The 15471-nt window shown below is 32.2% G+C and overlaps 1 protein-coding gene across 1 annotated transcript in view; it reads right to left on the reverse strand.

Moving 5' to 3' along the window:
* Nucleotides 1–181: 181 nt before the first annotated feature.
* Nucleotides 182–15471, reverse strand: part of LOC145283842 (uracil-DNA glycosylase-like) — a 41609-nt gene continuing 26319 nt past the window's right edge. Inside the window, exon 6 of the mRNA XM_080132950.1 lies at nt 182–6182. Within this exon, the coding sequence (XP_079989076.1) occupies nt 6003–6182 (180 nt within the window). The 3' untranslated portion in view covers nt 182–6002. The remainder of the gene's footprint in view (nt 6183–15471) is intronic.

A 15471-nucleotide genomic window follows, 5' to 3' on the forward strand; every position in this document is an offset into this window, starting at 1 on the left:
AATCGACAATTTTTGACAGGGTGTCAACAAAAACGGTCCTCTTGTGACGACGTCATGACCTGATTTACTTTAAATAGTTGAAAAAAAAATGACTAAATTTCATGTAGGTCATGTTAGCTCAGTTGGTTAGCGCGTTGGTTCGTTATCTAAACGTTTTGGGTTCGAATCGTGGTGTGAGATATCTTTTTTTTTTTTTTCAATTTTTTAAATTTAAATATTGAACCAGTGTTATTTAAGCCATTTTTCACGTAACGTTCGTTTTTCTGTTTTTTTTTTTTTTTTTTTTTTTTACTTCGCTTATCCACCCCCGACCACACACCCGGGTACCCACAGATTTTTTAAAAATTTTAATATCGAAACAGGCTTATTTAAGCCATTTTTCACGTGTTCGTTTTTCTGTTTTTTTTTGTTTTTTTTCGATTTTTACATTTAACATTGTTCGTTTGCCTTACGTTAGTTTTTTTTTTTTTCGATGTTTTGATTTAAACCTTCGCCACTTCCGGTTTGGCAATCCATTGCAACAGCAAAGACATCACATTTTTTTTCACGTTATTTTCCTCCTTCACAGTACGGGTTCGAGTCTGCCTGTCTATTACCACACTTTTTTTTTTTTTTTTTTTGATCACCACACCTCCAAACATGCGGGAGATGCCGGGCATCCAGGCTAGTTTGGGGGGGGGGGAGAAAAAAAGTTACTAAGAGATTTTGGATATTTGTTGAAGAATACAACTTATACCCGTTATGTAAAGCCGATAGTAGCAAGGAAAAAAAAGACAAATAAATATACTGTGACCTCGTGACCTTTCAATTATAACAGCATCAATATTTATTGCGGTGATGCGACACTCTCCAGTTATTTGTTTCTGCAACAATAGAAAATTTCCAACTGCTGAAGTGATGAATATTTTGATATATTCTCTTGATGCATTGGTTCATCTGTGTTTCAAGCTGACCCAAACTGCTCAGTTTTTTTTTTTTAATCAGCTCCAAATGGTCTTTTTATTTCCAGGTTGACCATCTTGTCTAAATTAAAAATAAAACATGCGAAAGGCCCCAGAACTTTGAAGAGTTGAATCTTTTTCATATCCGTTCAAACATATTTGCAATGCAAAACAAAAACTGACCCAACATTTTACGTTAGGTCTGAACTATTTTATTTAATGTTGTGGAAATTTAGTTGGAAATTACTTATTGAATTAAAAGTATGCTTTAATGATCCCATGGCCAGATGAGACGTCATTGCCATTGTTTTTATAAGTATCATGTTTGTCAAGCACTGCAGTAGTTGGAATGTTCTATAGCCTCTGCCGTTTCAAACTTTTATAAATGCTTTAATAGAAAGCTTCTATTGCTTTGAGAACGTTATCAAATTTAAGAATATCCTTTAACAACCACCTCCCCATCAAGTCATTACAGAGACAAGTGAAGTTTTTTTTTGTTTTTTTGTTTTTTTGCACAATTTTATTATGAAAATAGAAAAATAAAAAAATTCTTTTCATCTTTGGACTTTCAGATGACAAAAATAAAAAAATACAAAATGTCTACACATGATTGATATTTTGAACTTTGGTTCCATGAAAATCATTTTGAAAAAAAAAAAAAAAAAAGATTTAAATGATTTACAATAAAATCGAGAATAATAATTATATCTCGTGAAGTTAAAAACATTTGGAAAAAAAAAAGACATTTTGATAATTATGATCTGAAGATAGAATATTTGTCTTTTATGCGTTTAAATAAAAATTCTGAAAAAAAAAAAAAAAAAAAAAAAAATGCGAATACAATGAGCTCTTCCCGAGATAAGAAGCATGTTACCAAATGAGAGTATTGACAAATTATGAACAAAATGTACATACTTATATTTCTTGATTCAATATTTCACTTCAGTTATGAAACTTTGTCAAGAATAGCATTTTATTGTACAAAGTCAGATGAAATATACAAAAGCTTGGAGAAAAATCTTTAAGATGGATGCGTGAATGGGAGAATGTTTTTCTTGGAGGATGGAGGTGGGTTGTAGATAAAAGGTATGTGAAAGATGAAAGATTTAATGCATAGATGATAGAGGTGCATATAGGCAGCTGGATACAAAAAAAGAGTAAGATAGAATGATATGTTGAATGGTGGACCAGAAGGGAAGAAAAAAAGTTGAAGTGATGATGCAGACCTTTTTTTTTTTTTTTTTTTTTTTTTTAAATACAAAATGGAAATTTATATTTTTGTTTTTATTATATTTTTAGCTACAAATGCTGCTATTTGAAATAATCCCTGTCTTTGGTTGATGTGATATTTTAGAATATAGTTTAGTCTCATAATATATATATATATGTAATGCTTTCTCAAAATCTTTAAATGCTGCTTTGATCATTATAATTCAAGAAAATAAAAATGATTTTAAATGAACAGATTGAATAATTACAAAATGGTTTTAAAACAGATTATTTGGGCATCACACACAATATAAAATTGCCCAAATTTAGACACTCAAATATTTTTTCTTCATTTTTTTTTTCAAATCCAAAATCTTGGAAAATTAATGCTTACTATAACAAAATACAAAAAAAGTTAGCATCACTAATTTTTCAAAAGTAACCAATAGGTTTCCACATGGTAACATCACCACAGAAAAGATTAAAAAAAAAATTGTTTGAAGAATTTAAACAAAGAATAAATTTTGTAAACTTCTTTGATTGTAAACATTTCAGATCATTTAATAAGTAACTGAAAGAAATACTAGAAACACCAGAATTTGTAAAAATCATTAATGGGGGCTCACATGAAGAGCATAGCATCTCCAAAAAATTCTTCACAACTATAAAACAAACATTGAAAATCAAATCAGTGAACAGAGATTAAAAGTGGCAACAAGGCCAACATTTTTCTTATAGTAGAAAATGTAATTATTCTAGAAAGCTTAATTTTTACATAAAATAATGTAAAGTGAATGATTGAATACAGTTTTTAATCAAAATATTTATAAACTTCTGATAAATTTGATTCATAAAATTTTATCAGTATACACCCAATCAATTAAATATGAAGCAGAAACAGAAATATTGTTAATATCATGGTTGCCAGTAAAGACTAAGAAAACATCAGTTTCTTCTTGCACCCTCCCTCCAATTTTTTATTTCCTTTACAAATTTAACTGATTATTAGGCATATTCTTACGACGTGCAGCCCAGGAAATGAATTTATCAAAAGTTTATAAATATTTTTTAAATTATGTATTGTCCTCAGGTTGTGACAATGGCAAACCTCTGGAAAACTATGATTTGAGAAATTTTAAATGCTTGCAGATTGCTGGACAATTTAACTAAAAGAGAATAATATATATATATATATATATATAAATATGCAAATAAAAATATCACCAACTTGAGCACTTTTCCTGCCTAGTAATAATGAGATGTTCTTAAGAGCACCAACTTGAGGTAAATATTTGAAATAATTTTTTTTTTTTTTTTTTTTTTAAACAAATTTTGATCTTTTTACAAAACGTTTAGAAATTATACCATGCCAGATTCAAGCACTGTTAGAAAGAGTTAAAGGGGAATAACTCTAGGGGAATGACACTTAAATTGGTTATAGTTCTTATACTGTTTATAAGCAAGTTATATTTACTTTTACGTTATGATGAACAATTACATCAGACACAAAATGTCTCACACTTATTTTACCATTTTCAATTTGGAAAAAATGCATATACATAACTAGTGTAAGAACCATGCAAATATGCAGGATATATAAAGGTTATGTTTTTATCAGTTGTTGAGAATAATTAACTAGAATTGAAGTAACAACAGAAAGGATTTTAAAGAGACGTGTCAAACATGTCAATTAATAACTGACATTAATAGTAATCATATTTCATAAAAAAAAGTTTTGGTAAGGTTAGAGTTATCTCCCTTACATATTTGGACAGAGTCTAAACAAGCTTACTTCCTTTTGCATGTGATTGAACACACATCTGCCGTCACCCTTGTTACTGATCAAAAGGCACACCTGTTGAATAAATTTCTTGCTTCAATCCATTTCCAACAATTTGTTTATTATTTTAGTTTCTTCTATGATAAACGCAAACTCTTGTCAGTCCATTTTTGTTCTTTAACAGTTATTTCAATACCAAAATTTGTCAAAATGTGTATCTTTATATATGCTTAAATTTGTAGGGTTATCTCTTGGTAGTTATAAGGTATAACCGACTATACATGTACTTTTACCAAAATTGCAAATGGTTGCTTAGCAAAATAAGGACGCTTCTATATTAACGGAAGAATATTGAATTTCAAGTGAAATAAATGGTACCTTTGTAATTATCAGGTCTCAAATAGTAATATATCCAAAAATTATGAAAAACGATATGATAGAAAAATAATTCTTAATGAAAAAAAGAAATTTGAAATGGAGCGAAATCATTGTTATCAGGTCTCAAATAGTAATATATCCAAAAATTACGAAAAACGATATGATAGAAAAATAATTCTTAATGAAAAAAAGAAATTTGAAATGGAGCGAAATCATTGTTACGGTTACTAAAAAGAAAAGAGATAAGTTGAAAGGGGAGATAATTAAGTTCTGTCGCTTACATCAAATAATTCAAAATGTCGGACAAATTTTATTTATCATCTAAACTTTATCGAAAACTTTCATTTATAATTTTTCTACCTATCGTTTTTCGTAATTTTTGGATATGTTACAATTTGCCACATGACAATTATGTAGGTACCATTTTTTTTATTTGAAATTCAATATTTTTTCGTTATTATAATATAGTAGCACCAAAATAACTATTGAGGATTTTGTTTCAAGTAGGTGCATTTGAATGTTGATCACATTCAATCCAACGCTAACCACAAATCAAAGGAAAAAGATAATGCCCATCTTTCGTAATTCGATGAAGGATATGAGATTTGAAAAAAGAAACAAAATTCAGTGAAATAACATACAGAAAAAAAGTTTGTCTAAAATTCCCCCATATTTGAAAAAAACAAAAAAATCTATGATGTAATGTACCTGTGACAAAACAAATGTCATATTCCAAAACTCACATAAATTGATCAAGTAGTTTTAAGAAAATCAAATTTTATGAGCAAGTAAAAATGGATTGTATCGTGTGACATCTTGAAGAAACAAGGGCAGATAACCCGGCAATGTATTACATCCCATTACACACTTAAAATCGCTCAAAAATTATTTTCTGTATAAAAACATAACTACTTGACCCATTTACATGATTTTTTAAAATATGATTTTTTTGTTCAGTTACAGGTATGTACACGATAAAGATTTGTATTTTTTGTTTTAATATAGAGAAAAGTTTTGACAACTATCCAGAAAAATGGAATGGAAAAAAAGAAGAAAAAAAAACTCAATTGTGCATTTTACGTTCGGAGGACATATTTTTGGTTTTCAGTTTTGAAGAATTCTAAGGGTTACATGATTCAAGCATTTGTAAAAGTTTCAGATAACACTAGAAAAAGCTAAACACACTGAATTAGAAATAACAAAAATAAAACATTTGAACATTTATTGAATTAAAATAAAATTTAGATTTTTAATTACAATTATCATTCTTTGTATTAAATAAAAATTTATGACTAAAAAAAAAAAAAATTTAAAAAAAAATAATAAAAAAAATAAAAATTAAAAAAATAAATAAATCAAAAAGAACTTTTTGAAAATGTATGACTTTTTAAACAAACTCTTAAATGAACAGTCTCTCTAAAAAAGAAAATTCTGCAATAAATGAAATTGATCATATAAAAAATGTACGGCTTCAAAAGAAATTTTTGTAAAGCCATTTTACAAAATTCATCTTTTGTAATAAATCAAAATAATCATTACAAAATTATAAACTTTAAGAATTTCTTGAATTATCTCCCCTTTAAATTCTTTGAAAATAAAAACAAAACTGTTCTCCAAACAAAAAAGTACAAAAAAGTGCAAGGAAATTAAATGAATGCTTAAAATTTCTTCTCCACTTGTTTACTTCTATGAATTCAATTTTGGATGTTAATATTTTCTTTCATCAATTCTGCTGGTAACATATTCCAGTCAATTGGTTTTTTGTTTTGTTGTACCAGGTAGTCGTTACACTTGGAAAAATGGTGACAACCAAAAAATCCACGATGGGCAGATAACGGGGATGGATGAACTCCTTTCAATACGCAGTGTTTCTTCTATAAAAAAAAAAATAAATAAATAAATAAAATCATAAGATCAAACTTTAACAGCTTTCGTTAAGGGTCACACTTGTTGGTTTGCATAATAATTTGGTGGAAATGACGTCAGAAAATTTTTTAAATACGGATGACCAAAATAAAATATAAAAATATGAAAAGTTGAATAAAACTTCTAACAAAATTATAAACTTAATAAAAACATGTTTATACATTTTTTTTTCTTTCAAAAATCAAATATCAGGTGTTAATTTTTTTCCACATCAAACATAGAAATAGAACTTAAAAAAAAAAATATTTAACTATTTTTTTTTTTTTTTAATCTATTTATGTACTGTTTTTATCCCCCAATATAGTTTATGATTTTTTTTTTCGTTTTAAAAACAAAATATTTTTTAAACAATATCTCGTTGGGGGAAAAAAAGAAAAAAAAATGGTTCATAAATATTTTTCATAAGTTATATTTATAAAAATGAGAGGTAGTTTGCTTGAAGCATTGTGTGAGATAGGTATATACAAGAGATTTAGAAAGCTAATTGAATGCAGTAGGTGTTGAGGAAGAAATAGGTATTCAAGAGAAAACTCACAAATTTAACAAGTTATTAAGAGTGCTCAATAAAAAAAAAACAAGATATATTTTTATTGATATAGATAAAATTACATGGTCACGATACTGGACATGTATCACAGCTCATCAGTTCGACTGCCCGTACGAGTTTCGACCAATTACGCTAAACTGCCGCTGCTGTGCAGGTAGTGAATTAATGAAGTTTTGACATCATCCGAATACCTAAGCTCGTTTTGTTTACACAAAGAGCATCGCTTAATACACTAATGGTATATCGTGAATCACTTCCCAATATGTTCAACTCAAGATAAGGAGCATTATACAGGGTGTTTCAAAAGTCTTGGGAACATAAAGATTTTTAATAACTCAAAAACTATTAGGAGTTAAAAAATGAAATTGGTACCGTTGGAAAGGTTAAAGTTTCAAGTTTTGTGGGGAATCTTAAAACTTGCTCAATATGAGCACCATTCGTCACACGGCAGACATCTAGTCGATAGTCCATTTCCTGCCAAACGCGTTCCAGCATCTTGACGTCAATGGTTCCCACAACTGCCGTTATTCGAGCCTTTAGTTCGTCAATATCTCTTAGAAGGGGCGGCACATAGACTTGTTGCTTGACAAAGCCCCAAAGGAAAAAGTCACACTCAGTACCCCATATGCGAGTGCTATGCTTGTTAACTTTGCCATTCAGATAGAAGGTCGCCTCATCGCTAAAAACAAGCCGGTCATCAAAGCCGTTATCTTCCAACTTCTCTTGCATTGCAATGCAAAAGTCACGGCGAAGTGGCTTATCAGTGTCCTTCAACTTTTGGACCAACTTGAGCTTGTAAGGTACCATTTGCAGTCGTTTCCTTAAGACACGCCAGACAGTTGCTGGAGCAAGCTGAAGTTCCCTGCTGGCTCTTCTCACTGATTTACAGGGGCTCTGCTGAAAGGCTTCCGGACTTGCTCAACTGCATCTTCTGAAGTTGAAGGGCGACTTGTTCGCTTACTTGGGCATAAACATCCATCTTTCACAAATTTAGCATGCCATCTGACAATGGGTTTCCTTTCAGGGACTTCTTTTTTAAATTTCCTGCGAAATGCATGCTGAACACATGTCCACGATTCAGTCTTTGCAAATTGGAGGACGCAAAACGCCTTGTCTTGTTTAGAGAACGCCATTACTGCACATGGAAAGATAAGACGAAAATCATTAGTATGACCAAAAATTTGATTAAGCAAGCTTTAAAATGGCACCAGTTTCATTTTTCTACCTGGAATAGTTCATGAGATATACGCATTTGTAATGTTCCCAAGACTTTTGAAACACCCTGTATATTAGCCACTTAATATCTGAAGGGTCTTCTTTTATTATTTTTATTTTTTTAAATTTGTTTATCTTTTTGTCATAAGTAGTCCCATAATAACAATGGTTATTTTTATATGCCAGCCTGAACTATTTAATTATTACTCCTAAATTTGTTGACTAGTTAATTGTTAATGATTTATTTTTTATCTTATTTACGGGATTTTATGTTATTGATGGGAATGTTTCTATAAAAGAATATTATAATATTTAATAGTTGTGTCAGTCATGATATGTGGTTTTAGTAGTTCATTTAGTGGTTGCTATCTAATATTGATTTTATTAACTAATTTAATTTTAATACTTATACATCCTTTGAACTGGATGTAACTCAGCATTCGCTCAACTTTCTCCAGAACACAACGTCAACAGTTCGGGTTTAGCTGCTGTTGGACGTAACATGGAAATCAGCCAATCACAACGCTGTGCGCATGAGCAGCAAACAAGAATTTGGATACCAATTGTAAGAAAAAAAAAAAAAACTCCACCTTACATTTGGCGAGATTATTTTGTCAGGAATCCCTGGCAGATAGGAGACCCACGCCATATGGTGGAGACAGATGAGTCCGTTTTTAACAGACGCAAACACAACCTCGGCAGACTACTCACATTGGATATGACCCCACTGATAAGGATGGTTTCTTAGTGAGCGTACCAAACCGAAATGCAGAAACCCTAACCCTTCCGCTAATTTAAAAAAAAAAGAAAAAAAAAATTCAAAGTTAAAAGCATGCACTAGTACCAATTTTAATTTATTTTATTTTTTTAAATTTTATTTTATTTATTTTTTTTTATAATTCAAATTAATTTTTACCTTTTTTTTTTATTATTTTCTATTATTTTTATTATTCTATTTAAATGTTATTTGGATATTTTCCTTTCAGGAAGTTTTATTAAACATATTTAACTGTGTTTATTAGATACCTTGATTTGATTAGGCATGTTAGCTTAACTTTAAGATTAGGGTTATTAGTTTATTTATGTATTTATATTTTGTTTTATTAATTTACTAGCAGGAGTGCCTGACATTGCCCAGGTGTTTGAAGGTATGTGTCGAGCAAAAAAAAAAAAAAAAAAGTGGTAGTAGGCAGGCAGGCAGGCTGGAACCTGTGACGCAAAGAAGGAAAAGAAAGTGAAAGAAAACCTGACATCTTACTGCTATGCTATGACGCGACAGGAAGCAAAAAGCGTTCAAATTTGTTGATGGCAATCAAAAAGTTGCAGAAATGGATAGTTAAGTAAATGAGTTCACACAAGCGTTAAGCTTTCAGCTTTCTGCCTTGTAATTGTTTCCCCATGATGTTGGGGAAAACCAGCTCCCCACAAAGAAGGGGAAATGCTGGCAGTGTCCAAAGGAATAGCAATTGTCCGATATGAAGGGTTTTCCCCACATTGATCAAAGCTGTTCGCCTTCAAGATGTCCTGGCCATGAAGGCCAGCGAGTGACTTTGCTTCAGTTAGTTTCGCTTTATTTACACGAGAAAGAGAAAAACACTGGAAATCAGGGATTTGTTAAAAAGTCGATCAAAATAAAGATAGAGACGATGTCCGTCCGCAAATCGGAGATATTACAATCTATGGAGTATAAGGAAACTTCTCTAAAATAGTAACCTTGTCGAGAACCCCCGCGAAAAAAGAGAGCCTTTTTTGTACATACAAAAATGTGCACAGCCGTTTTGCCTTTTATATATATATATATATTTTAATAGTAAAGCCATATTTGTACTAGTAGGTTAGATGTAAGAGAGGGATGTAGTGGTATAGCCATATCTGTTCTTGTTAGAATAGTAGAGTATGGGGAGATGGTCGTGGTGGAAGCTATATAGAATGCTACATAACGAATCATGAACTGAGTTCTAGTCTGTTAAGTTCCGTCTGTAGTGATTTCTTTATACAAAGACTTCCAACGTTGTGTTCTGTGGTTAAAATATCAACTTTAATAGATCTATTTAAGTTTCTGCTGAGGTGTTTGTGGAATGATGATGCTTGTATCTGTGTGTGTTCATTGATTCTTATATGTAGGAGCGTCATAGTGCTACCCATGTAAAATTTTTTGCAGATGGAGCACTCTAACCTATAGACTTATGTGTGCAGTGACAAATGTTTGTGGAGTATATAGAGCAATGTGTATAGAGATGGGCCATCATTGTGCTTCTGTTTAGAGAGCTGCTGTCTAAGGAATGGACCAGAGTGGGCCAATTGCATATTAAAGCAATCTCTTCTGATAGTCCTACAAATAGGTGTCGTGATCCAGTCGCTGAGGTGGGGTATTTTAAGGAAGCAGGTATTGGAAGGGAAGCTTTTTGCTCTTTTTTTTTTTTTTTCCCCAGAGGCGTTCGGTGAGTGTTGGGATATCCATTCATTTCCAGCACCTGAAAGAACTGTTTAGTGCATTCTATCTTGTCTGCTGTTTTACTGCACTTGTTTTGTATGCGGATGACTATTCGCTGCGTATCTGATTATGGCGTTAGTAGGGAGGGCTGACTTATAATTTACAAATATGTTTTGGCTGGCTATCGGTCTTTAGAATTTTGTAGTGATAGTCCCCTCGTCTGAGATTTTGATGTTAAAATCCAGGAGTGAAAAGGATCAATCAGCGCCAGGGTGTTCAATGGTGAATTCTATTTGTGGGTCGGTATCAGAGAACATGGCGTAGATGTTCTCAGCATCAGCGCGTGATGATCTGAGGATGAGGACGTTGTCGACATATCTTGAGAGAAATGCGACCAAATTGCAGGTGTTCAGAGCTCGACATTCTAAATCTGTCCATGTACAAAAACAGCAAGAAATTCTTAGAGACTGGATCCCATAGGCGGTCCTGTGATTTGTCTGTTTGGTGCTGGAATATGAAGAATGTGTTATCGACTATTATGAGTAAGAGCTTGTGGATGTCTGAGGGAGTAAGGTTGAAGCACTATAAGTCATCGGAGGAGATGTGGTCAGTGAAGCTGGGTGTGCTGTAGTGTAAAGGGTAACTACATAGAGACCAAAAGTGCATTTGTTTTGTCTAAGTTTGAAGGGTGTGTAGACATCTGAATACTTCATCGGAACTGATGACATGTCAAGGGAAGGAGAAGCGTAAGGATTTGAATAGTTGCATGAAAAGCCAGATCTTATACAAAGGTCCTTCGATACTTGACACTATTGGTCTAATTTGTGGGGTTGACGTGGTTTAGTGGGTTTTAATGAGGTGGTAAAAAGTAGAGAGCTAGCTATTTTTAGTGATGAAGTTCTGTTTATGTTTGTTGGGGAGGTTTTTACTTCTACATATGTTGGTCCATGCAGAGTTTATATGATTTTGGATCTGTGTGGATGTGAGGTCAGCTACTGGTGTGTATAGGGTGTCATTTCTTAGGTGCACAGGGTTTCATTTCTTAGGCGCACAGGGTGTCATTTTTTAGGCGCACAGGGTGTCATTTCTTAGGTGTGTGAGTGCAAGATGTGTCTTGGGGTATGATGTAGAACTCCTTCCCTTTATCGGAAGAGAAAGTCTTCATTTTTGAGGCTCTCAAGTAGGCAGCGTTGTTTGTATGAGATGTTTTGTACAATGCTTGCTTGTCTGTGTTTGATAATGTCGAAAATGTTGTGTTTCAATCTTGAGAACTTGATGTCTAATTCTGGGTCATTGGGTGGAGAACGCAACGGGTGATCTAGTTGGGGAATCCGCCAGTAGTGTGGGGAGTGCGAGTGTTGATAGTGGATAGCCATTTTAGGTTGTAGACTGCACTGCAGAAGTGTGCTATTAAGTTGAAAAGAGTGTCATTAATTTTCTAGGTGATAATGAATTTGGGTTGGATACTAAGAAGGTCCTTTTCCTCGTGTGTGACAAAATTCCTGAGGTCTGTGACTAGGGTGTGCATGAATATTAGGAGTGGTGCCCTCTTGTCCAAGAGGGTGTGTGGGGTTGTTTTTGTGTAGTAGCCATGTGAATTTGTCTAGTGGTAACATTGGTCTAAGGCTGTAATTATTTTATGACGCATAAATATAGAAGTTATCATTAGTTTAGGCTCAGTGGCGTTGAATTCTTCAATATGTTGGTGAAGATATTAAAGGAGTTTCTCCATGCAGTTTGAGGTTTCGTGATGGTTTGAATTTAGGTAAGTGGAGGAATGAAGATAGGTGTAAATTGTTGGTGTTGATGCAGCGCTTGATGAAGTTTGATTTGTCATCCAGTTCTAGCACGTAAAAAAAAAAATAAATAAATTACCAACACCTCTAATGTTTGATTAAAAAAAAAAAAAAAAAAAGAACACAGTTCATAAACATATTTCTATAATAAAAGGTTATAATTTTGTTATAAAAGTTCGGGTTTGTATTACTGTACACAGATTCGAAAAAGTTGTCAAAAAACAAATATATAACAAATAAATGTTATTAAAGGCAAGATAAGTTACTTTTCTACCTAACTGGATAATTTTTTGTGTTTTTATTTAATGTAGCATGTTTATTCAGCTCGAAAAACATACTGTGTTTACCGATGTATTGGAAAATTCAAAATGGCGCCCGACTCTCTCGTTAACGCGGTAAGTTTGGGAAAAGGTGCTATAAATATAAAACTAGACAAAATACTGTTAGAAACTTGCTCAATATGTTACCGTGACATAGGTTGACATATATTCGGTGGGTTTTTAATAGTATTTTGTCTAGTTTATAATTTATAACACCTTTTCCCAAACTTACCGTGTTAAAAAGAGAGTCGGGCGCCATCTTGAATTTTCCAATACATCGGTAAACACTATGTTTTTGGGACTGAATAAACATGTTACATTGACTAAAAACACGAAAAATATATCCAGTTTGGTAGAAAAGTAACTTATCTTGCCTTTGATAACATTTATTTGTTACATATTTGTTTTTTTGACAACTTTTTCGAATCTATGTGTACAGTAATACAAACCCGAAAGTTCAATAATTTTGTTATAAAAGTTCAAACAAAGACTGAATAAAACTACATCACATCATTTGCAACTTAAAATTTTTCTGATGTCACTTCTGCCAAATGGCTTTGTAAATAAAGTGTGACTCTTAATGAAAGCCACTTTAATATGTTTCATCACTCATTTCAGGTTTTAAAAACATATCAACTCTACCAATAAGCTACCCTTGATAAGAAAACAAGCACATATCTTATCTTGAAAGTGACGTCAAACATGAATCCTATGTGGTGGCAGATACTATTAATAAAAAAAAAAAAAAAAAAAAAAAAACCCAACTTATCCAGAATTCCTGCCCTACGAAACAAACAAAAAACAAATATATAGAAAAATCTGTATGATGTACGTACCCATGACAAAAAGAAAATATCTTTCACAAAAGACCACATAAATTGATCAAGTAATTTTATTTTTATAAAAAAAGAATTTTTAAGTGAATTGAGTTTTTTCAATGCTCTCCATAACCCACGTTAAGAATAGTTTTCTAAAATCTTGATACGGAGTTATCTCCATTGTTCCTTCAGACTGTTTTCAAGATACTGCTGCAAGATCGGCACTAGTAGTTTAGTCATAAAATTTGATTTTCTTATTTAAAAATAAAGCCACTTAATATGATTTTTGGTATACAAAATGCTTTTTTCCATCACTGGCAAGCACATCCTTTTTCAGATTTTTATTTGAAGGTTCATGAGAGGAGAATTCTGAACAAATACAAAAAAATAAAACTTTTTTTAAGCTTTCTGAATACGACAAAAGTTTATAGATTGAAAAACACAACTTAATGCTTCATTGTAAGCATGTTGTTTTTTGGCATCATACAAATTCTACTAGTAAGCCAGCCTTTGTTTGATAAAAAAGAAACCAACATCTTAAAAAGTGACAAACCATAAAACTAAATCATATTAAATGATGCATCTGGAGGATATATCACTATATCTTCTAGTAGATAAGACATTGATGAAAGTAAAAAAAACTGAAAACATTAGGAGGTAGGTGATGACACATTGATAATCTGAAAAAAAAAAAATTACATGAAATACAAGGAGCTCCTGCTGAGCTCCAAATTTTATTTCAAGTGGAACAAGACTAGCATGTGGAGTCCCCCTCCATTAGTGAAAAATTTACTTTCACTATGACTAATGTTTGTGCAAAATTTCAAAAAATCCAAGGTGTGGTTATTGAGACAAGTGCAAACAAACAAACGGACAAACGATTTTGGGAGCAATTTTACAACTATAATGTAGGTTCGTTTTGGGGATTAAAAAGAAAAAAAAAAAACAGTTTGATTTTTATCTGGTCTAAATACTGGACCAGTACTGAATAAATTTTAATTTGATTTCCTTGTAAAAAAAAAAAAAAATATATATATATATATATATTGGTATTGAATCATTTTTGATCAGGATACAAATGCGGTGGTCGGGTCATCTTGTAAGAATGGATGACTCAGAGTTCCTAAGCAACTTTTTTATGGGCAACTGACAAATTCTTGCTGTTCAATCGGCCGTTCCCTGCTTCGTTACAAAGATAAACTAAAAGACAACCTGAAACGTTGTGGAATTTCTGTGAGTTCCTGGGAGAGTGCAGCAGGGGATCACAGAGAATGGAGGAAGATGTGTTTCCTGGGAATCAAAGAATTTGAACATAACCGCCTTTGTCATAGGAACACCCTTCGTACAAATATGAAGGCAAAACACAAGAAAAATCCACCTAAAAATGAATATGTATGCCACTGTGGTTTCAGAGCACGCAGCAAAGCAGGGTTATCTGTTCACTCGAGAAGGCATCTTTGACTGACGAGCATATGAAAGTTCACCATCTGCGGAGGAGTGTGCCGGATGTCTACAGGATTGCAATTATACATGTGGTGGCACAGAGCTTAGAAGCTGCTGAAGATTGCATACCGAATCCTCATTCATTGTCTTCGATGAGAGAATCCACCATATATATATATATATATATATATATATATATATACACACACACACACACACACACACACACACACGTCATTTTTTTTTTTTCCATCAAACAAAGACATTTTTTCTTGCTTTAAATGTTTTTTTTTTCATGTTGGAATGCCACCTCCAATTTGATTTCAATGTCCTTTTTGATTCAGTATTTTTCATCTCATAATTCTGCGTCGACAAAAACTAATTTAGTTTGATTCAAAAACCGTACCAGTACCAAAAGTTTATTAAATGACATTTTTGGAAAAGATGTAATTTCAGTTTACACGACACGAGTTTCATATGAGATTGCTTCTTTTTTTTTTTTTCTCCTTAATTTCTGTAACTTTTTTTTTCTGCTTCAGTTTCCTTTTCATCATTGTGCAAGTTTGGGAATTGTTATTTTAGCAGATTTTGTGAAGGTTTTCTTTGATCTTTAAATTTTCAGTTTTCCCCTTTCAACTTGAAGCCTACAATTATATCTCCCATA

Source organism: Euprymna scolopes, chromosome 8 (assembly GCF_053919585.1).
Source record: "Euprymna scolopes isolate OS-2025 chromosome 8, ASM5391958v1, whole genome shotgun sequence".
Lineage (NCBI taxonomy): Eukaryota > Metazoa > Mollusca > Cephalopoda > Sepiida > Sepiolidae > Euprymna > Euprymna scolopes.